Here is a 23,486-nt window from a genome sequence, read left to right on the forward strand (position 1 = left end):
CTCTAGGAGCCTCGTGGACGTCATAGCCCATGGCAGACATTGCATTTTACTGTTAGCCAAGCACCCACCCAAGATGTTTGAATTTCATTTTGGTCATGAAGTCCTGTTTCTTCTTCCTCTTAACCTATAGCCAAATTACAAATTGATAACATCTGAAAATAGAAAAAAAAAAAAAAGACAGAGACAAATTAAAAGATAAATGTTCCAGAAAATCTACCAACTATATCTCACTATGAAGGCATTGGAACAGCCACTTGAAACAGAAGGATCCTGCCAGAGGGTGCATCCATTAGGATTGACAGGGGATCTGGTGAAGAGTTCTGGGTTTCCCCACTGGTGCCCAGGCCACTTCCATGCATTCTCTGCTCAGGTTTTGTTCTAAGAGGCCAAGATTGTGTGAAGACCATGTAGTAAATAGTTCTCAAAACACCTCCCACACACTAAACACATTTCGAGGGTGAGTTATTAGAAGGGCAGAGAGGATGAGACAAAAGCAAGAAAATTTAACCATTAAGGGTTAATTTAGGATTTGCTAAGACATAGAGCTGCCCAGTTATCACTGCCTCCACCCTATTGAGGAGGGGCAGTGAATACACAGCAGGTGCAGGAGAGAAGAGAAACCAGAATGGGATGTGTGCAAATGTCCCACACTTGATAACTCTGTCTGGGCTGGCAGCTGCTACTTCACAGCCAGGAAGCTCCCTGCACAAGCCTGGAGGGTGGCACTTAGCTTCCTCTGCCTGTCAGGCAGGCAACAGGGACTGCTGAAAGGGATATCCTGGAGTCCAGGATGGTCTATGCTGACTGGAATAAACAGGAGAACTCACAGGCTCTGTCATTAAGAACTTTCAGGAAGCAGAGCCAAACCAGACTCGAAGATGGGAGAGCAATTAAGCTGAGTGGCTCTTCCCTGCCTCTATCCTGTCTCCAGCCTCTATCCTGTCTCCACACTAGCAGGCAGGAACCAGCAATGGCTGTAATTTTGTTTGAAGGACTGATACACACAAGATCATTAGGGAAAAAGATAATTATTCCCAGAGTGAATACTGCATTGAACAGCTCTTAGGAGACATTTATAATGGAACATGCAAGATAATCTACTATTTTATTACTCGAACACATTTTCCAGGAATATACTGTTATAGATAGGTCATCAAAAACACAGTGAACAACTTGTTTCAAATATTTCATTAAGGTGCAAAGTATGGCATTTACATGTCCGTGTCATTTAGAAAATGGATGTGCTTCTGGTCTTCAAATGGCCTTTGTTGGCTGTTTCCCAGCTGGATACAGATCGAGTTATTTAAAAGAAGAAAACCATCTTGGAGGAAAACAGAAATGTCTAAAAATAGCTACTTTAATTGCTTTTATTTATTTAAAATCTGAGGGCTAGAAGAAGTTACAACCCTCATGGGTCAAAAGAAGGAAATGTCACATCTAAAACCTTCCAAGTATAACACATAGGACCATTATTGCAGTGTTTAGTAATGTCACAATATCCTCAAACACAAAAGAATTTCTGATACAGCAGCATACTCTTAGTGAACTCATTATTATATGTGAAAATAAATACTCTAAAAGGTTAAACTGATATCTGCTAACTAGATCTAGTGAGGTGAATATATCCCTCAGTGTAGCAAGGCTCACAGGTCAGCTGGGAGTTGAGAGTGAATATCCTCTGGGGCAGGCTGTGTTTAATTCAGTTAAAGAACCATGAAATGGAGCAACTTTGGTCTGCTCTCACCGTTTCCTACCACTTCCCTCCCCAAAGGATGGCATTGGTTTCTGAGCAGAGGGAAACACCTGGTTTAGGGTGGTGCCTGCAGCTCCAGGTTAACATGCTCGGCCACGCATGCAGGTGACAGTCACTCCTCTCAGCACACATTTCTTCTGCAGTTACTGGCCCTACCACCTCCTAATGGTACACAATGCTTTCAGAGACTCTGGCACCCCTCAGCCCCCTGCGATGCTGAGCATGTTGGTTTTCATTTGAACCACCTGACAGATTCCCTGATTCTGGAGAGGGGGTATTATTGTTGGCGGTGTGAAATGCCCTCTGAAGGACAATAGGGCACATTTTGGTCAAAATGCAATATTTAACATGTGGGCATCTTACATGCTACCCTGACAACAGTTGGTTTCACATGGAAGGGGGAAGGTAAGGTGACAGGGGACACTCAACTGGTCCTTCCACAGGAGGGGCATTCACATGATCACACATTTGCCCTTGAGCTTTTCTTTCCTTTTCTGCTGCTTGCTCTTTTTCCCATCGATCTGTAGGCTCACGGTCCTGCGCTTCTCCAGGTTGAGCAGCTCTTGAAAGAGCTCCTTCACGTTGTGGTTGAGCTTGGCCGAGGTTTCCATGAAGGCACACTTCCACCTGCGGGCCAAAGCTTCTGCCTCGCCACTCTCCACCTCGCGGTTTGGGCTCTCATCACACTTGTTCCCCACCAGCATGATGGGGATGCTTTCCACATCCCCTTTGATCTCGCAGATTTGTTCGTAAATAGGTTTGAGCTCCTCCAAGGATTGCCGACTGGTGATGGAGTACACCAGGATGAAGGCATGCCCTTTGGAGATGGACAGCCGCTGCATGGCAGGGAACTGGTGGCTGCCCGTGGTGTCTGTGATCTGCAGTGTACAGATGCTTTTGTCACAGCTAATGACCTGCCGGTAGGTGTCTTCCACAGTGGGGATGTAGCTCTCCCGGAATGTGCCTTTCACAAACCTCAAGACCAGGGAGCTCTTGCCAACACCGCCTGCCCCAAACACAGCCACCCGGTAATCATTGCTCTGTTCCGGCATGTTGATTGAAGGTTCCAACTGTCAACCAGAAAGCACCTAGCAAAAGAACCACATGTTTGAGAAAATTAAAAAAAACAAAATCTTGAAAGAGATTGCTTGGATCACTTTACCATCTTTTGATAGGGGGGAAAAAAAAACACAAGTGATAAAGTTTGCCTTCACTCTCTCACCATTCAAATCTCATTTAAAAAATTCTGCAATTCTAAATCCATTATGTGTAGTCTATCCTCATTTTCCAAATGGTCAGACAGCCTATTCAGTGGTAACTGAAGCTGGTCTCTCTCTCCTTATTGGACAATGACACTGAGCATCTTTGCTCACACATGCACTATATACCCAGAGGAAAGATGCTAAGCTAGCCCAAAGGAGGCAGAATCAAAGTAAGACAATGGAGAAATGGCAATTAACCCCCACCAACACAGACACACAGACACACACACACACACACACACACACACACACAATCGCAGCCAATCTTTATTGTTTTACCTGAAGTTCTGTAAACACCCAATATACTACTCATATGAGAACAAGTAGGGGAATGAGGACAATGGGGAAGAAAAGGATATTAATATTTATTCACTGTCCATATTAACTTATGAAATCCTCACCACTGCGCAGAACTGATGCCATTATCCCTTTCGCACAATGAAGAAACTGGAAGCACAGAAGCAAGTGGGGAAAGCAATGTCCCCAACCTTGCACAGCCAAAAAGGTGAGGATGAAACGCAAACCAAAATATTACTGTGAGCTTGCGCCCCCACAGACTGCACAGATGGAGAGCATGTCAAGTGGTATGGACACTACTTAGGCCATGGGGTAGAATGCCTCAATAAATAGCAAGAGTTGACAGTTAACTAAGCTTGGAGAGTCCTTTCATTCATCAAAATTAAAATGATTATAGGTTCTTTATTTTTAAAAATCATGAGGAGTCAAATATTACGAACAGAGTAATATAAACTACTATTAGCAGTCATTAAAATGGAGTAGAATGGGGTTTGTTTTCATTGCAAACATCATCCCAAGTCCAGGGATAAATGTACTTTCCTCACATATAGATTGTCAAATATCTTTCATCCTGCCCCTTCTTTTGTAAGAAAAGTCATATAACCCACACACAAAAGTGGAAAATTAAGCAACAACCAAATTTTATTTTAGCTGAATTCTACAAAACATATGGTAATATGAAGCATAAAACTCATTTTCTCCAGGCAACCACTGTACTGACTTTCACTTAAGAGGACTAATAATAAAAGACATTGCTTCACAAAGTCATGAGGCCAGAAAAAATTATTAAGCATAATCAGCGGTGGAAAGAAGTGGGTGTGGTCAATAAATGTCTGCCAGCATATGGAACATCAGATCAAAGCCAGGACCATGGCATCTCCTCTACTGATGTCTCCCCTGATTTCACCACGTACACATGCTGCCGAGTCTGTTCAAACACTCCACCATTCTTGTGTACACTTTGGAATCCCAAACCTACTAAAAAACTGAAGAAGCATCAGTGCTAAAAGAGAACATAGGAAGATGCCAGGAAGTTCACTAACGGCAAAAGACTGCATGAAAGCCTACTTAAGAGTTTGATCAGTTAAATGTTCATGGGATCATTATGATCAATAGTGTACCATGTGATAAATTAATTGTTCTACATTTTAAAAATGCAATGGCCTATGAAATGTGGTGTGAAACTTCTCTCTGCATCCTCAGAATGAGGCTCTGTGTGCTTGAAAGGCAGCATCCTCACTCAGCCTTGCTTACATTATGGTTCTTTAGTCTGACTGGAGTATAAACATCTAGCTGGAAAGGAACATGTCTTAACAAGCTGTGTATCCCAAAATCTCTAAAAGATTTCTTGGTCTATAGCTCACACTCATTCTGTTTGGTGAATATGTTCTCAGCCACATAAAGGTGTCTCCATTATTAAACTGGCAACCAAGATATAGAAAAAAAAGACTACACATAAAAAAAATTTCATACTTACTATAATTCATTTGTCCAAGAACATCTACTGAACTTCCTCTAAAGGCCAGGCTCTAGGCCAGCAAACAACTGTACAAAAGATAGACCTAAGGCAGGGGCTCTGCTCTTGTGAACTTGGGATCAAGTAGAGCAGACGGACATCAACAAGATAACTTTACAAATATTTAATAAAGGCTATCACAGGAGTGTTGCAAAAGAGAGGTCTAAAGGAACCTATCCAACCTGGGATATCAGAAAAAAATTCCCTAAGGAGGTGGCATGGGAGCAGGAACATGAAAGATGCATATGAGAGAGGTCTGGGGCAATAACAACTCCATACTGATCCTCAACTCTCTAACAGTTTTTCTCTAGACTGCAAATTATATTCTTCCACCTCAGATTCATTCATTCATTTTATAAGCATTTGTAAAAAACTCTAAATATGAAAACTTGGTGCTTACCCAATAGAAGCTCATACCATTAGAAGACAGGCACAGGAAAGGATACATTGTACCTCATTTGGTAGACGCTGTGGTAAAGCCATAAACAAAGGCAGGAGAAGAACCTGGTGGGCCACCTACTTTTGTCCATGGCCCTTGGGAAAGATTTCACAGAGGGCTAAGTGAAGATGGTGAAGCAATGAAAATCATGACAGTCAGAAGGACCCCATTGAGGGAACAAAGCAGGAATAGGGCCAATGTTCATGTCATGGTTGAATCATCCATATATAAATAACATTGTTGATAGATGGTTACAGGAATGGGGAGCATGGCATAAGCATGCAGTTAGCATTAATGCAATGGCTAGGTGGAGAGCCAGAGGAGAGAAACAGCAATTAGGGGGATCTTTTTATAAACTATATAAATGTCTAACCAATGTACTATATACTTGAAACTAATAAAATAAAATTTTTAAAAAATGAAGAAAAATCACTGAAGAAGGGCATGGAACATGAGAGATGAACAAAGGCCAAATCTGATGTATACTAATAAGAGAACTTGGCATGTTATTTACTTAAACGTTCTACACTTGAGTTGCCTGAGCTAGAAACTGAAAATAATAACACCACATTCTTCATAGAGCTACTGTGGGAATTTAGTGAGACAATACAAGATTAAGCACTTAGCACAGTTGACAGTGCAAAGATCTCTGGCTATTTTCAGTAAGGACCAGGCAGTAAAGGGGGTCTCAAAGAAGCAAGAAGGAGAGTGGGGAAAACCTGGTGAAAAGGGAGAAAATGTCAAAAAGGCATTGAGGGTTTGCCCTTAAAGCAGTGCTCAAAAGGAAATTATAAACACCTACATTAAATGAGAACAAAGATTTCAAATCAGTAATGTAATCTTCCACCTTAAGCAAAAGAGCAAACTAAACCCAAAGAAAGAAAAATGAAGAAAAAATTAGACTACAGTGAAAAATAATAAAATAATGAATAGAAAAACAATAAGGAAAAAAATCTAATCTATAAAACCAAAAAGTGGTTCTTCGAAAATATCGACAAAATTAACAAACTTTTTTTTTAAATGACCAAAAAAGTTGAGAAGACTCAAATTACTAAAATCAGGAATGAAAGGGGAGACATTATTACTGACCTTATAGCAATAAAAAGAATAAGGGACTCTTATGACCAAATATATGCCAACAAGTTCTATAACTTAGAAGAAATAGACAAACTACCAAAGCTGATTCAAGAAAAAATAAAAAATATGAATATACCTATAACAGATAAAATACTAAATCATTAATTAAAAAACTATCTATAAAGAAAAGCCCAGGCCCAGATGGCTTCACTGGTAAATTCCAGCAAACATTTAAAGAAGAATTAAAACCAATTCTTTACGAACTCTTCCAAAAAAAAAAAATAAATAGGAAAGAACACTTCTCACTCTTTCAGAGTACAATATAATTCTGATACCACATTAAACAAAGCCATCACAAGAAAACTACAGACCAGTATCTCTTATAAATATAGGAACAAAAATTCTCACAAAATACTAGCAAATTGAATTTGTCAATATATAAAAAAGATTATACATTATTAACAACTGGGATATATACCACAAATGTACAGTTGGTTTAACATCCAAAAATTAATATAATGCCATATTAATAAACTAAAGATCAAAAACCATAATTTTAATAGATACAAAAAACATGACAAAACTCAGCACCCAATCATAAAAAAGCAACCTTAAACCAGGAATCAAAGGAAACTTTCTCAACCAGATAAAGAGCATACAATTAAAAAACCCAGAGCTAACATAACAATGGTAAAAGAATTAATATCCTCTCCCTACAATCAGGAAAAAAGACAAGAGTATCTATCCACTCTTACAGCTTCTATTCAACATTTTATTGGCAGTTTTAGCCAAGAGAATTAGGCAAGAAAATGAAATAAAAGGCATCTGTCTCTATAAAAGAAAGAAATAAAACTACTTTTGTTGCAGATGGCATGATCTTATATGAAAATTTTAAGGAATCCAATAAAAAATATGAAAACTAATAAACTAGTTTAGGAAGGTATTAGAATACAACATCCACATAAAAATCAACTGTATTTGTATGCATATCCATTGAACAATCTAAAAATGAAATTAAGAAACCAATTGTATTTATAATATCATTAAAAACAAGATGTTTAGGAATAAATTTAACAAAGAAGTACAAAACTTACACTTGTTTATGTGTCAGAGGACTTAACAGTGTTAAAATGGGAATTCAGGGTATCCTCAAATAATGTAATTCCATTCACTGTCCTTTCATTACAACATTAATGAGATATCATAAGAACTTAACTCTTATTTATGTCAATTAACCTATGGTAAAATTTGTTTTGTCACACATCATTTTGCCTCATTTCCCAGAACCTATTGATGACAAGTGAGGACCTCCTGTATCTCCCAAATCTCCTACAGATTCAATGCAATCACTAAAAAACTCCCAACTGACTAGCTTACAGAAACTGATAAGCTGAACCCAAAATTTATTAAATTCAAGAGACCCAGAATAGTCTGAACAATGTTGAATAAAAAAAAAGTTGGAGGACACATATTTCTTGATTTCAAACTCAGTACAAAACTACAATAATCATGACAATGTGGTACTGGCACAGGACAGACGTAAATGAATGGAAAATTCAGAATCTGGAAATAAACCATCCCATTTACAGCCAATTGAATTTTGACAAGAGTGCCAAGAAATTTCAATGGAGAGAGAATAGTCTTTTCAACAAATGATGCTGAGACAACTAAATATCTACATGCAAAAGAATGAAGTTGAAACTCTCCTTCACATCATATACAAATTAACTCAAAATAGATTAAAAACCCTAATGTAAGACTGAAAACTATAAAACTCTTAGAAGAAAATATAGGCATACAGACACATCATCTTTGATTTGGCAATGGTTTCTTAAGGGTGATATCAAAAGCATAACTAATACAATTAAAAATAGTTTAATGAGACCATCAAAATTTAAAATTTCTGTGTATCAAAGGGTGCTATTAAGTGAAAAGACCACTCAAAAAATGGGAGAACATTTTTAACAATCATATATCCATCTGATAAGGGATTCATTCCAGAATATAGGAACTCCTACAATTCAAAACAAAAACAACAAAAATAACAATTTAAAAACAGAGAAAGGATTTGAATACACGTTTCTCCAATGAAGCAATACAAATGGCCAATAAGCACATAAAAAGGTGCTCAACAGTACTAGGGAAATATTGTTAGGGAAAAGCAAATCAAAACCACAGTGAAATACCACTTCATATCCATTAGATGGCTATAATAAATAAAAATAAAAATAAACAGAAAATAACAAATATTGTCAAAGATTTAGAGAAACTGGAACCCTTCTGCTTTGCCGGTCTGAATGTAAAATGCTTCAAAAAAACATTCCATCACATCTTTAAAAGAGTAAACATAGAATTACTATGACCAAGCAATTTCCCTTGTAAGCATATACTCCTGAGAAATTATAATAGCCATAAAAAATTATATAGGAATTGTTATAGAAATGTTATTCATAATAGCTCCAAAGTGGAAGCAATTCAAATATTCACCAAATAATAAATGGATAAGTAAAATGTGGTATACACATACAATAAAATAGTATTCAGCAATAAAAAGATATGAAGTACTATAGACATGTAGTATCCATGCATGTCTAAACCTTGAAAACATTATGTTAAGTGAAAGAAGACATCAGTAACACAAGACCATACATATTGCATGTTTGCATTTATATGAAACGTGTAGAATTGTAAATCTATAAAGACGGAAAGCATATTTACAGTTCCTTAGGGAAGAGACTGGGTAGGAATTCAGGAGAAATGAGAAGTGACTGATAATGGGTGCAGGGTTTCCTGTGGAGTGATGAAAGCATTTTAAAACTGTGGTGATGACTGCACAACCCTGTGAATATACTATAAACTAATGAATTGTATACTTTAATTGGGTGAATTATAGTTCAATAAAGTGTTTACTTAAAAAAAAGACACTGGGAGTTGCAGCAATCTACTGTACATGAGGCCATTATCTCTTGATTCTGAAACTGAGTCACAGCTGTAGAAATGTATAAGTCCATCGAACCCCATGTGAGAACTCTGTTAAAGGTAACAGCCTCAGCTGTGTTCCTAATAGCCAGAAAACAAAAACGACCCACATGTTCACAGTAGAAATGATAAGCAAACAATGGAATATTCTTACTATAAAATCAACATGTTGAATGAATATTTCAGGCAAGAATACAATACAAAAAATGATACATGAAACCACCTGATTGAACCTGGCAGTTGAGATGCACAAGGCACTAAGCTTGCCAGGTACTAAAAACGTTGTATAGCTTCATGTGGGCGGTGTTTACAAAGGTGTTAACACTATGCTGGTATAAGATGGTTTGTCAGATTATTCTGAATATTTTTATCCTTTTAAAATTATGGAAATTAAATACCAAATTTTAAAGAAATCATAAAAAATAGGGATTCATTCTCAGACCCCAGTTAAAAAATACTGCTAGAGATGACAGAAATGGAAAGTCAGCCTTTGATTTTGGAGAATAGGATGTAAATAAAGGTTATCAAAGTTGCAGTTAAGTGATATGTTGGGGGAAGCGAAGAAAGTCGAAGTCATTTTGCAGTGAGTTTGAGAATGATGGGAATTGATGGGATGGCTCAAAAGATGAGAAGTGTAGATTTCTCTATACAGAAATCTGAGAACTAAAGAAAGAAGAGACAATCATGCAGGGTAATGTAAGGGTTAAAGAAGTGAGTCAGATTACCCGTAGAGGTCTGGTGATGGATGTCCAATGGCACAAATCTGTAAGAAAGCAAGAGCCACTGGGAGCCAGGATGCAGACACAGCTGGTTGGTCTTCAAGAAGAGAAGAAAGGAGAAAAAGTGATAGCACAAGAAGTCCTGATTAAACCTGCCCAAACCAATCCAACCCACTCATGCTGTCTCAGCTTAAAAACTTTAAAACAAACAAATTGCAAATGGCATAATACATGTACTTGATTAAAAAATTTTTTTAAAGATTATAAAATACTCTTTAATTCACACCCATATCCCTTCCTTCCACCGCCCAGTCTCTATTTCTGAAAATAACCACTGTTTAAAAAAAAAAAAAAAAAAGGAAACTCAGTTACTATTTCCTGGTGTTCACAATTATAATTTTAAATAATGTACTCATTGTTTGAATAATAGGGCTTAATGTCTTTTTTTTTTCAATTACAGTTGACATACAATATTACATTAGTTTCAGGGTGCATGACATAGTGATCAGACATTTTTATAACTTACGAAGTGATCACCCTGATACTTGATTTACTGACTTTGGGCCATATTTATAAGATTAGCACAATTACCTTCCTCCATTGCCTAATTTTTGTTATTTATAGTATGCTTTTAAAACATTTACCAGTATTTAAGTTTTCCATATATAATATTTATACTTTGTTCTAAATTTTAAATGTCTTCTATGCTTTTTCCACTGGTTGTTTCTAAACCCTATCAATAAACAGCATCAAGAGGATTTTGTAAATATTTTTCTCTGTAGATAGTAGGACTGGAACCACTGAGATGGAAAGGTCATCTTCCATCAAATTTTGCTGATTAAAGTGTAATTGTGTCAGCAACACTTGGGTCTTTTTTTTTTTCACCTTGTTTTTTTGCATAGGTAACTCTCAGTTGCCAATTTTTGTATTTCAATTTGTCACCTTCCTTGGATCTATTTTAAATTTTGGTATAAACATTACCAATAAATTATTTTATATAGCATTACAATTGCTGATTTTATGACATCTCAGTTGATTGATAAAATTCTGCAGCCAAACTAATTTCAAATTCTTTTTCCTTCAGATTTTAAAGATTATTTAATTTTAACTTTACCATCCAGGGGTGTTGATTTGGAACCCAAAAGCACTATTTTCTTTCCTTTGTAGAAAAGTTGGGGTTTTCCTTCATCTCTGGCAGGGTTAGGATATTCTCATTATTCTGGGAGGTATGACATTTCACCAGGGTATACTTAAATTGTGTGTGTGCTTCGGGGGTGGAGGGGATTGGAGGGTGAGAAAGGGTTAAAAAGGTGATCATTTCTGCAGCTTGGAGAGATTTTCTTCTATTTTTTAAAATTACATCAACCCAAGCCCTCTATCCCCTATATCTCTTCTGTCTTTCTGTAATTTATATTAGATGATAGACTCAGTGTACCTATTTTTGACTTCTCCTGAATCTTTTCCCTGATATTTTAAATAGTCTTTCTTGTACTCTGATTTTTCCTTTTTCATAGAAGTACACTCTTGTCCTAGGAAAGGCCATATAACACTGAATTTCAACAAGAATGTTAATTGAGATTTATTGCTGCTGTTCTCATTTATCTGAGAAATCTCTGGTTCTGTTTATTATGGTTCTTTTCTTTTATGTTGTTGGTTTCACCAAATGTCTGCTTGTCTCTGGTTGTCCACTATGACAGAAACATTATGTTGGATGGGAGAGGCAGCTGGAGTGGTTTCTCTTGATAAGGCACAGATCTGTTCCCCTGAATAGAAGGCTGCCTGGAATGACTTTAAATCTACTCTCTATGTTCTTTTCCTTGAATTCGTTTGGACTAAATTGCCTCTATAGTTGCTTGTACTTAAACAGCATATATATAGACACATGAAGAAAAGGATCAAGGAAAACGAGTAGACTGTCCATCCCCAAATGACACAAAATATAAAGCTCTGTGTCTCTTATAATAAAGAATCCAAAATTAGACTTTAAATACTGGAAACCAGCATAAAGATATCCTAAGTCTACAGGGCCTAAATTCTGGGAAAAATGAATTTTGATTTCCTGAGTCATAAAAGTTGCCATTTAAGTATCCATTCAAGCATTAGATTCTGGTGAATAAGATGAAAGAAGCATCTCAGTTAAAACAACAAGCTTTGTCTGTATTTCATCTGAATTGAGCTTCAAAAAACAAATAGTTAAAACCAGAGAAAAATTATAAATTGAAAAAATTCAACTCATTAAAAGTGAAGATTTGGAAAAGCCTGATGCCCCATCAACAGTCTGAGCTTAAAGGAACATGATTTCCTGAAGTCCATACAGCTTGTTTCTGCTCATGTTTGCCTTGTTTTTCCACGATGCTTTCTTCTCAGTAGATTTGTCTTTATTATAACATTTGAACTTTATTAACTTTAAACAAGCTCCATATTTAAGTTTGATACTTGAGTATCTATATTTAAAACTACCACTAATAAAAGGTAAATGGGTCATTTAAGTAAAAATAAGGACTATTACTGATATTGCAATATAAATAAGGACATCCTAAAAAGAAATTAAAGTTTTCAACAGAGTATAAATTCCCTAAGTAAGAAAGTCTACTTTTTTATGTTTTTAGAATCTCAATCCAAAGTTTATTTCTTGTACCTTCTTAGCTAAACCTAAAAAAATGAGATTTGTTTCTTAGTGGGAAATGTCTGCCTGATCATAAGTAAAAGTTAAACATTCATGGCTTGTCTCTCTCCAAACAAGCAGAATCCTTTTTCAGGAATCTTATTTCACAGTGTTATGAAGACACCCACCCTAGTGATGATAATGCAGGTGCTGAAGCAGGTGACATATCTGCACCCGGGTAATGAAGCCATACCCCATACGGGGCAGAAGCGGTCTCAGGGACTCATTGCAAGACTCATAATACATGCAAGAATGAAATACATGGAGAGAAATAGGGCATTTCTTGGGGTGAAAGGGGTAGAATAAATTATTCTTTAAGAGTTATTACCAAGAGGCAAATAAGCTTGGGCACAGAAATAAGATTCACTGATGTTTGTCTCATACAACTCCATCTGGAGAATGATAGACAGAAATCCCAAAAGCCAAATAAAATGACACTTTTCAGACTTCCAAGAGCCTGACTGCTTTGGCCATTTCTGCTTATGCCTTTTCTTTCCACATGGGTAAGGAAAGTGAATAGGAAAATCACGGGATTGAAAAACGACACTATCACCCCAGTCAAATGGCCAATTACCAAGTCAGACCCTACAAAACCAATACAGAATATACTAACTCTGCAGGGAAATAAAAATCAAAGGATGAAGGCAACTGCTGCATGGAAGCTCATCAACAAGGAGAAAGGGTTCAATACCAGGCATGATGGCTTAATGTGCGGCTATGTGCAGCCTTGAGTTGTTCTTTCACTGTCAGCATATTGAAATGTGCCACTGTGTACATTTACTTGCTTAGGTGGTTTTCGAGTTTTAGCCAAATAAAAATTTCTAAAATTGGCAAGTGGCTAAAAAGGATTCCTTCAAACAATCATGAATTATGTTGTTACTTATGCTTTTGATATTATATCTAAGAATACACTGACAAATCAAAAGTCATGAAGATTTCCCCTATGTTTTCTTCTAAGAGTTATACAATTTTAGTTCTTATATTTAGATCATTGATCTGTTTTGAGTTAATATTTGTATAAGGTGTAAGAAAGGGTCTAACTTCATTCTTTTACACATGGTTATCTAGTTGTCCCAGCACCATTTGTTAAAGAGACAATTTTTTCTCCATTGAATGGTCTTGACTCCTCCTCAAATATCAATTAAATGTAAATGCGTAAGTTTATTTCTGGACTCCCAATTCTATTCCATTGGTCTATATGCGTATCCTTATGCCAGTACCACACTGTTTTGTCTACTGTAGCTTTGTAGTAAGTTTTAAAATTAGTAGGTGTGAGGCCTCCAGTTTTGTTTTTCTTTTTCAAGATTGTTTGGCTATTTAGGGCCTCTTGCAATTTCATGCAAATAAATAGACTTCATCAAAATTAAAAACTTTATGCAACAAAGGACATCATCAAGAAAACAAAATTACGCCCTATCCCATCTGACCTCAGAAGCTAAGCAGGGTTGGGCCTGATTAGTACTTGGATGGGAGACCACCTAGGAAGATCAGGTGCTATAGGCATTAAAAAAAAAAAAATGAGAACCTACACAATGGGAGAAAACATATATCTGATAAGGATCTACCATCAGTACAGAGAGCTCTACAACTGAATAACAAAAAACAAAACCGACTAAAAAATGGACAAAGAGCTTGAACAGATATTTCTCCAAATGACCAGAAAGCACATTAAAAAGATGCTCATCATTAGTCATCAAAAAAATACTGAGCAAATCCACAGATCTGCCACCTTGCACCCACTAGGATGGCTATTAAAAAAAGCACTATTCAACTACAGTAGTGTTTTAAATTTAAGTGAAGAATAAACTCAAATATAAAAGCTCAGAAAAAAACAACAACAAAAACGAATGGAAAATAACATGTGTTGGGGAAGACATGGAGAAATTAGAACCCTTGTGCATCGCTGGGAAGACTCTAAAACAGTGCAGCCTCTGAAAAAAACTAAACAGAATTACCATATGAGGCAGCAACCCACTTCTAGGTATATACCCAAAATAATTTAAATAGTAAGTAATTGACATATAGATACAAAATGAAATAATTGAAGAGATATTTGTACAACCATGTTCATAGCAGTACTATTCACAATAGCCAAAAGGTGGAAGCAACCCACATGCTCGTCAATCTGGATAAGCAAAATGTGGTATATACACACAATGGAATGTTGTTCAGCCTTAAAAGAAATGACAGTTCTGACACATGCTACAACATGGATGAGCCTTGAGGACATTAGGCTAAGTGAAATAAGCCAGTCACAAAAGGACAAATATGGTATGATTTCACTTACATGATTTCACTTATATGAGGTACTTATAAGAGTTAAAATAACAGAGACAACAGAATGGTGGTTACCAAGGACTGGGGGAGGGGAAATGGGGAGTTAGTGTTTGATGAGAGTTCTGTAGATGGACGGGAGTTCTGTAGATGGATGGGAGTGATGACTGCACAATGTGCTTAACACCACTAGCCTGTACACTTAAAAATGGTTAAAAGGGTAAATTTTAAGTTATTTATATTTTAACACAGTAAAAATACACGATTGTAAGTGAAAACATTTTGTGAACAATAAAACCATCAATTGAAGATCATACTCATAATGTGGGCATAATTAGCAGCACAGGCAGAGTGGGCAGCCCCTCTCCTTTGTCATCCACATTATACAGTAAAAGCAATAAGGGTGTAATCTGATCTGACAAGGCCAGAAATATCTAATTTCCTGAGAAGACCATTTAAAATATGCACCTAATTCCTGGCCCTAATTTTATTATTGTATTAATGGGAATGTGCAGCTTCACTAATAGCCACAGCATTTAAAACTAAACCTGTAGACGATACTGTCCAATATGGTAGCTGCTCACCTTTTGAAATGCAGCTCAAATGAATTAAGATGTCCTGCACCAAATTTTGAACACCAAGTATAAAAAGGAATGTTAAACATCTCATTCATAATTTTGATTTTCATTACAAGTTGAAATGATAATATTTCATATACAGTGGGTAAAATAACTTCACCTATGTCTTTTCATTTTTTTTAATTCGGTTACTAGGAAATGTGAAATTACATTGTGGCTAACATTGTGTATTTATTGGTCCACACTGCTCTAGAACATGAAAACATACCTCCATTTTTTAGCAAATTTAATAATACATCATACATAATTCAGGGATTATAAAATTTAAACTTGATTTTTTATTACTTAGAATCCTCTTATTAATAGTGAAAGGCAAAAGGCCACAAGCCATTGGAAAAAGACTTATTTTCCAGCTACGGTAAAATATTTAAAATAATACATCAAAATGTCTAGTGACAAACTAAAATGCATTCCTTACTCAGAATCCTATATGAAGATAAATAAAAAATAATGCTGAAGGCATGCATAAACCAGTATTAGAAGTTTCACAGGGGAGGGATTGGGTAAATAGGTAAGCAAAAGTGTAAATGTGTCAAACACACTTCAGCACCTCTATAATTTGCTGGAATGATTCTCTTTCAATAATAAGATGCTCTGGCACATCAACTCTTCTCTCGGTATTTGAGTTTTCTCCCTCTGCTCCACCTGAATGTCAGTGCTCTAAAGGCAGGGACCCTGTGGAATTGATTTGCCAGCTCATCAGGGCATCCAACCCAACACCAGACACATCAGAAATACTGAACACACAATGATCGATTATCTCTGCTGCTGAAATACATTTTTGTGAGTCAACCAAGGTAAATTGTACTAGGGAGTATAAATGAACTCATTAAAGAAACAAAATAAAATTTTGAAAAATCTATATATGAGTAACCACTCGTAAGTTGGTAAGGTCAACTGAAATAAAAAAACTTCAAAAGCATATGTAATAACATTACAGGGACAGAACAGAGGAGAATGAATTTATTGCTTCATTCGTCAGTTAGTTGTTACAGCAAAGAAGTTGAAACCAAAAGTCAGCAGAAACTACTGGATATGGTGCATTTGGGTATTTAATTTATTTTAATATATAAAAAGGACCTTTAAGATATAGTAGATTCTTTACAATACTTTATATGAAGATGAGAAGCAACCACAAAAGTATTTTCTACCACATTCTGGTTTACTAGTTATTTGCAGCAAAGAAATATGTGTCGAGGAACTAAAGGGCTCAAATTGTGTTTTTCTCATATACAAAAAGCCATTGTTCTAAATTTATTACCATTTTGTGTGGCAGGTGGCTTTTAGTAGTGTGCCATATAATAGGTATTTCTCAGAAGTGAACACACTTCTTCCAACCCTGCAATATAAAGATGACATTTAAATACAAGTAGGGGACATAGTACCTACTTTGGAAAAACAATTGTCCTATGAAAAGAGCATTTTGAAAAAAGATATATACAAATGTTTCCACAAATACATGATTTTGCCAAAAGCAATGCAAATGCAAAAAGCTCTCCTATCTGCATAATTAAAAATTTGAAAATCATTTTTTAAAATCATTTTAAAGGTCTCCAAGATGAAGGATTTCCATGAGTGTGAGTACATTTCATAAAAACACATCAATGCGATATCTTTAAGTTACATTTGGAGGTGTAGTGGGCATCAGACGTGACAAGAGGTCAGAGAAGTTGCCATTTAAAGAAAGATTTGAGAGGGGTGACAGCATGAACTCTGGATACCTGGGGTAAGAACTCCCAGGCAGAGAAAGCAGCAGGTGCAAACACAGATCCTAGTGTGACCTGTTCTAGGAACATGGAAGATTCCAGAATGCAGGGAGGGAGAAAATTAGATGAGGCAAGCAAAGTAATGGGCAGGAGACAGGCAGGTGGTATTGAGGCAGCTTTTACTGTGAGAAGGGCAAGAAGCCACTGAGGATTTTGAGCAGAGAAGTGACAGACCTCCTAAGGACTATAATGAGCAGAGGGTGAAAGCAGGAGACCACTCAGGAGGTCCCGGCTTGGACAACGGCAGTGGTAGAAGAAGTGAGTCAGTGCCATTGCTCCGAATTACTTCACCAATAAGACAGCCTCACACCGCCGTCCTTGTTATGCTTCCCCTTTGCTAAACTCACCTTCTCAGTGGTGTCATCTTGTTCTATGACTTTGGATAGCATTTGTATCCCAACATAGCTATGGCCAGACCTCCTGCCTCAGGACCTCTTCACTGGCTATTCCCACTGCCTGTACCACTCTTCTGCCTTCCACAGGCCTGTGTTCAAATTCACCTTCCCAATGAGCATTTCCCTGACCACTCCATTTGAATTTACATTCCTAACCTCAACCCTGACAGTTTGTAACCTCTTCCTGCTCTTTTTTTTTTTTCCATAGCATGAATCCCTTTCTGTCATAGTATGTAATTTATTTTTAAAACTTTTTTGTTTAATTCCACTATATTATAAACTCTATTAGGCCTTTTTATCTGTTTCATTCACTGGTGTTGCCCCAGCACTTAACCACTGCCTGGCCCCTAGGAAGTGCACAATAAGAATCTGCTCAGTATGTGAATAAGTCTATGTTTTACTTAATAGTCTGGGATGGCCAGGTTAAGCGACTTGTGTGAACAGAGACCTTGGCCATGCATCTGTGGTCCTTATGTATACTTCAGTGGGCTGAGTGGCATCTTAGACACAGCTTCCAGGCTTCACCAACAAGGACCAGTATGGACCATTCCACTATTTCAATGACAGGGCAGTGCTGCTGCTGGTGATGTCCCATCCATGGCCCTCTGCCATGAGAGAGAATTAACAATTCAGACTAAGACCATGTTCAGACTCCATGGAGGGAGAGCCCTTCAAGTAGGAGAAGGAGGGTGGCATGACTACCACAGTCAGCAAGGGAGAAAGCAATGAGGTGAGGCTGGAAAGCTATTCATGGCCAAGACCACACAGGCTCTCAGAGGCCAATGTGCAGCCACTGAACGGGTCCGGCTTCAATGTAGAAAGTGCACAAGAAGTCTATTGTAACAAATCAAGCCCAAAATGGGCAGACTACAGTGATAGCAGGAAGGATGGAACATCAATTGGTGATGGTGGGGGAAGGACTTAAGATGTGGTGTGAGACGGAGTAAAGAGTCAAGGAAAACTTCTAAGGTTTCCAGTTGGTAGCACTGAAGAGACAGAATGAGATCATTTACTTAGAGAATGTTAGACAAAGTTCAGGTTCTAGGGGAAAATCATGAGTTTGATTTTCAGCATAGAGTTCTGAGTGTCTTTGGAAAATAGAGGACTCACATCAAGTGGGCAGGTGGATAATGCATCTAAGGCCAGCTGTAGCACCTGGGATCAGAGTGCACAGTTGGGAGTCATTAGAGTGAGGTAGGGATTGAAGCCTAGTGCATGGATGAGATGACTTGTGAAAATAAAGAGCGGAGGACTTAGACATGGCCTCAGGAAACTCCATATGTAATGTTTGGAAAGACAGTAGATCCGCACAGAATTAAAAAGAAGAGATCTTAGGGTAGAAGCAACTGCACTGAATGGCTATGTGTAAAAGCCAAATAAATTGAGGACTTCCAAAAGTAGAGAGGGCTCACCAGCATGAACTGGTGCCAAGAAGTAAAGTGCAGTGAGAAATAGAAAGTACCTTTGGGAAGCAATAGAAATCACTAGCAAGAGAACCTAGCCAGAAATGTTTTCATGGCACCATGGGTGGAAGCTAGATTGAATTAAGTTGAGGAGTGAACATGAGATGCAGAAATTATTACAGGCAGATTATAATACCTTCTGAGACTCTGGTTGTGAATTGGAGGAAAGGTTATGAATTGGTGGCTGAGTGGTACCCAGTTTTAATTTTTTTAAAGGATTCTTTTCAATTAATTTTAAAATACAGAGACATGAACATGTATACATGTTAATAGGAAGATAACAGCTGAATATATTAGCAAGATAAATGTAAGTTTTGGGAGAGATTCAATGAGAAGTTGAGCAGGTATGCTGCAAAGACAGGATGCTGTGGTCAGAGAGGGGATGCTCCACTGTCCCTCTGTAAGTGGGAGATTTTCCAGCACTGACAAGATCCCCTGTGGCTATGACTGTGGGTGTGGAGCTTAAGGGGAATAGAGGAAAAAGATTCAAACGTATGACATTTGAACACAGGGTAAGAAGGAAGACTGAACCAGGGGCCAATGCCTTTGATAAGCAAAGAATATCCAGGAGGTCAGAAGCTGAAGGAATGAAAAGAGGCAAGGGCACAGAGTCAGGAGCTGTTAATCATTAGTCAAAGAATATTTGTGTCTGCTTTACCATCATTAAACAGGTAAGCAAAACATGCTATAAAAGGCTATAGCTACTGATGTGTCTAGACTCCGATAACAGATTGCATCAGACGGTCCTTAGCGTCACCTGTCTTCAACAGGCTTCCAGTCAGGGTCAAGATCCCCAGAATCATTACATAGATGAATAGCTAAAGACTACACTGAAAAAAATATAAGCAGGGAATATTCTTACATCCTTAAAACAGTATAAATTCAGTTACAAAGCCAGGACTGCCAGTGGGGAGTTGAGCTCAGTCACGCAAGACAGGAAAATGTTGGTGAAAGAAGGAAAAGGGATTTGACCAGATACAACATAGACAATCCTGCAGATCTGGCTCAAAGAGAAATGTGTAAAGGGGAAAAAAAATCAATATCTGAAGATTAATTGGAGAGCATGTGTATTAGGCAAATTAGAAAAGGCTGATGCAGAAGGCCAGTATTCAATCCAGAAGCAAAATGCAACTATAAGGCAATAGGCTTTGTGCCAGGTTATAAAGGGGAAGAATAAATCTGAGACACTGAGAGGTACTATTAAGATGTTGATTCGATAACAACCACAAAAACAACCCGCAAATCCTGACCATCAAGCAAGTGTTGAGAGGCCCTATACAAGTTGGACCTTCAAAACACCTTTGATTTAGGTATTAGTAGCCCCACTTTACAGGTAAGAGATTTGAATTCTACTTTGGTTAAAGTAACAAGCATTGCTGCTCAGCTAATAAGTGGCAGAATCTGCATTTCAACTCAGGTTTAGCAAATTCACGAACACATTTAAGCCAATCCAAATTAGTAAGAAACTCTAAGTCCTAAAATGTTGAGGATGTTTATATTATCATGTAATCTTAACAAGCAACTTTCAGAGCAGTCTCATTTATTTTAAAAATGTAATAATGATATTAGGCAGCTAATAATGGATGACTGTGTATGTTTTCTGACTTATCAAAAAAGTCATGAATGCCTCATAAAAGGTCCACATCAAACGCTGAATTCTGAGCAACCATTCCAAGTGGTTAAATAGCACATACTTAGGAAAACATGGGTTATACTTATGTCATGGAATATTTAAATCAATATTTTAACTCAGCCCTAATGCTGAGTCAAAAGTGCCCTGATAAGGCTGAGCAATAAAAGCCCAAGCCACAGGGGGTGGGAGTCAGAGAGGAACTGTGATGTTGCTGGTCTTTGTTGGTCTTAAAAGGCAATGAGAGGATATGAAAATGTTTAGAATTTACATACCATTCAATGCTGAGTTAAAATAAAGACTCCCAATTCCTAACGAGTACAAATTCCTAATTGGTACAGTTCCCAATTAGTACAAATCCTACAATTAAGGTCTAGGTCACATCGGCTGAATCAGGGTTGTAGGACAAGATCCCGGGCCCCAAACATGTCTGTGTTTCCATAATGGAATTAGAATGAAATCTAGATTTGTCTTAAAGGATAGAGATGGATAATCTTATGAGAGAAAATTCTCAGAATGTCCATGTAAGAATGAAAATAATACAAAACAATTACTGAGGCAAAAATCAATATTTCCTACACTTTTCTAATGTATTAACTTGATTTAAGTCATTTTTCACATTAACTCACAGCAACAACTACCTCAACAATTCTATTTCTGTCAGAAATAGTCAAGAGTGCAAGTCAGATGAGAAAGAAGAGTTGGTATTGAATGTTTAGCATGTGAGTTACAGGTTGAGTGGTATCAGGTGTTAATAAAATGGTATCTAGTCAATGAGGGATAGATCTCAATAAATAGTGAGAAAAACAAATGGGAGTAGTATTGTATCAACGTTTCACATACATCTGTCCATTTCACTACATACGGAGCCATACTGTGCTTTGTAACAGCTGCACAGGACTCCCTGCGAAATGGTCCATCACTTATCAACCAGTTTCTCCCTGCTTTTCTGCTCAATGAATAGCTTTAAACATAAATATCTCATCACATTTTTGAGTCTCTATGTAGAATAAACTCCTATAAGTGGAACTGCTGGATCAAAGGATATGTGCATTTTAAAGTTAGTAGAGATTGCCAATTGCCCTCCAAAATTACCACAAATTTGTCCCCAACAGTGTATGAGTGCTAGCTCCTCACACTTTGTACAGTCCAGTGTATTATCAAACTCTTTGATCCTCTCCAATGTAACAAGAAGTCTGTTTCTTATTACTGATTTAATTGTATTTACGTAAGCTGTGTGACACTGAGCATCTTTTCATACGTTAAAAGTAATTTGTATTTGTATCTTTGAGAGTTGCCTGCTCTTGCCCTCTACTAAATTTTCTATTTGCAAAGATGACAGTTATCTTATATTAAGGCAGTGGTTCTCAAACTATGCTTAGCTGACCAGCACTATCCCCTACTAAAGACACTGCTGGAAATGCTCTGGCCCCATTGAATCAGTCTCTTGGGTTCAACCCAGAAATCTCAGGTTTAACAAGTTCATCAGGGGATTCAGATGTTCACAAAATTTGAGACCCACTGCATTAAGGAAATTAGATCTCATCTGAAAGGTGTTGTATATATTTCTTGCAAGCTGTCGTCTTTTATTTTTTTCTAGACAGAAATTTAAATTTTCTACGCGACCAAATTTAACAAACTTTTCCTCTTTGTATCTCAGTTCAGGATCATATTTAGGAAATTCTTCTCTGTTTTGAGATCATTAAAAATTCTCTTATATTTACATTAATTCTTTATGTTTAAATATTTGCTACAACCTGATTTATTGCTACATCTTAAAATTATTGTTATATTAAGAAGAATTTAAACTGACATTGAAAAGAATGGAAGAACAAAGAAAAGCAGAGTGTTAGATAAATCTATCTGAGATATATGTGTGTGCGTGTGCGTGTGTGTGTGTGTGTATAAACACTGTTTGTCATGATATCCTGGGAAATTTAGGTTCTTTTCAAAATCTAAGTCACCCAGTCGTTTCTATCATTCAACACTTTCAATGCCCTCTTTGCTTGCAAACACATACAGACCTTACTAAAAGTATCTTAGTATCAGTTTTACATTTTGTGGTCCCTTCCCATTCAATCTGTGGTCAAGAACCCAATAAAGTCCAAAGAGGCTCAAAAGAGAAGCACAATCCCTCTTCAAGTGTCAGGGAGTATTCCACAAACACCTTTCTTTAAATCTCGGGGACTATTTTATAGGCAAGAAAGCAATGAGATAACCCTCTGATCTCAGAAGTGCATGTGTTGGGGTGGTGGGGGGCGCAGAGCTTAGCTAGGTGATAGAGTTGGGAAGACTACTCCAAGTTTATACAAAAAAGAAAATGCCACTGAGTTGGATTTTTAATGTGATAGAGAGCTGAGAGAATTCTTGGCTTTGCTCTGAATGCAGAGACCTGGATACTAATCATGTTTTCTCTTTCTCAGCATCATCTGAAGATAAGCTCCAAAATCAAATCACAGATGTGTTCCAATAAAACAACTGGAGTATAAAGACGACATAGGAAAAAAAGCTTCCCCTCCACAGGTTCTTATGTCTGAGCTCTGGTATCTGATCCCCAGCTTCAGAAGTACATAATTGTGTGTATATGTGTATGTACACACGTGTGTGTGTGTG

General features: G+C 37.2%; 1 protein-coding gene across 1 annotated transcript; it reads right to left on the minus strand.

Annotated features, from left to right (window-relative positions):
• Positions 1-2,205: 2,205 nt before the first annotated feature.
• DIRAS2 (DIRAS family GTPase 2) lies at positions 2,206-2,805 on the minus strand. Its single transcript, XM_006914925.1, has one exon. The coding sequence runs from the start codon at positions 2,803-2,805 to the stop codon at positions 2,206-2,208; it is 600 nt and encodes a 199-aa protein (XP_006914987.1).
• Positions 2,806-23,486: the final 20,681 nt, after the last annotated feature.

This window comes from Pteropus alecto, unplaced genomic scaffold (assembly GCF_000325575.1).
Source record: "Pteropus alecto unplaced genomic scaffold, ASM32557v1 scaffold256, whole genome shotgun sequence".
NCBI classification, from domain to species: Eukaryota; Metazoa; Chordata; class Mammalia; order Chiroptera; family Pteropodidae; genus Pteropus; species Pteropus alecto.

Coding starts and splice junctions, on each gene's coding strand:
- DIRAS2 (XM_006914925.1), bottom strand. CDS start 2,805: ATGCCGGAACAGAGCAATGATTACCGGGTGGCTGTGTTTGGGGCAGGC.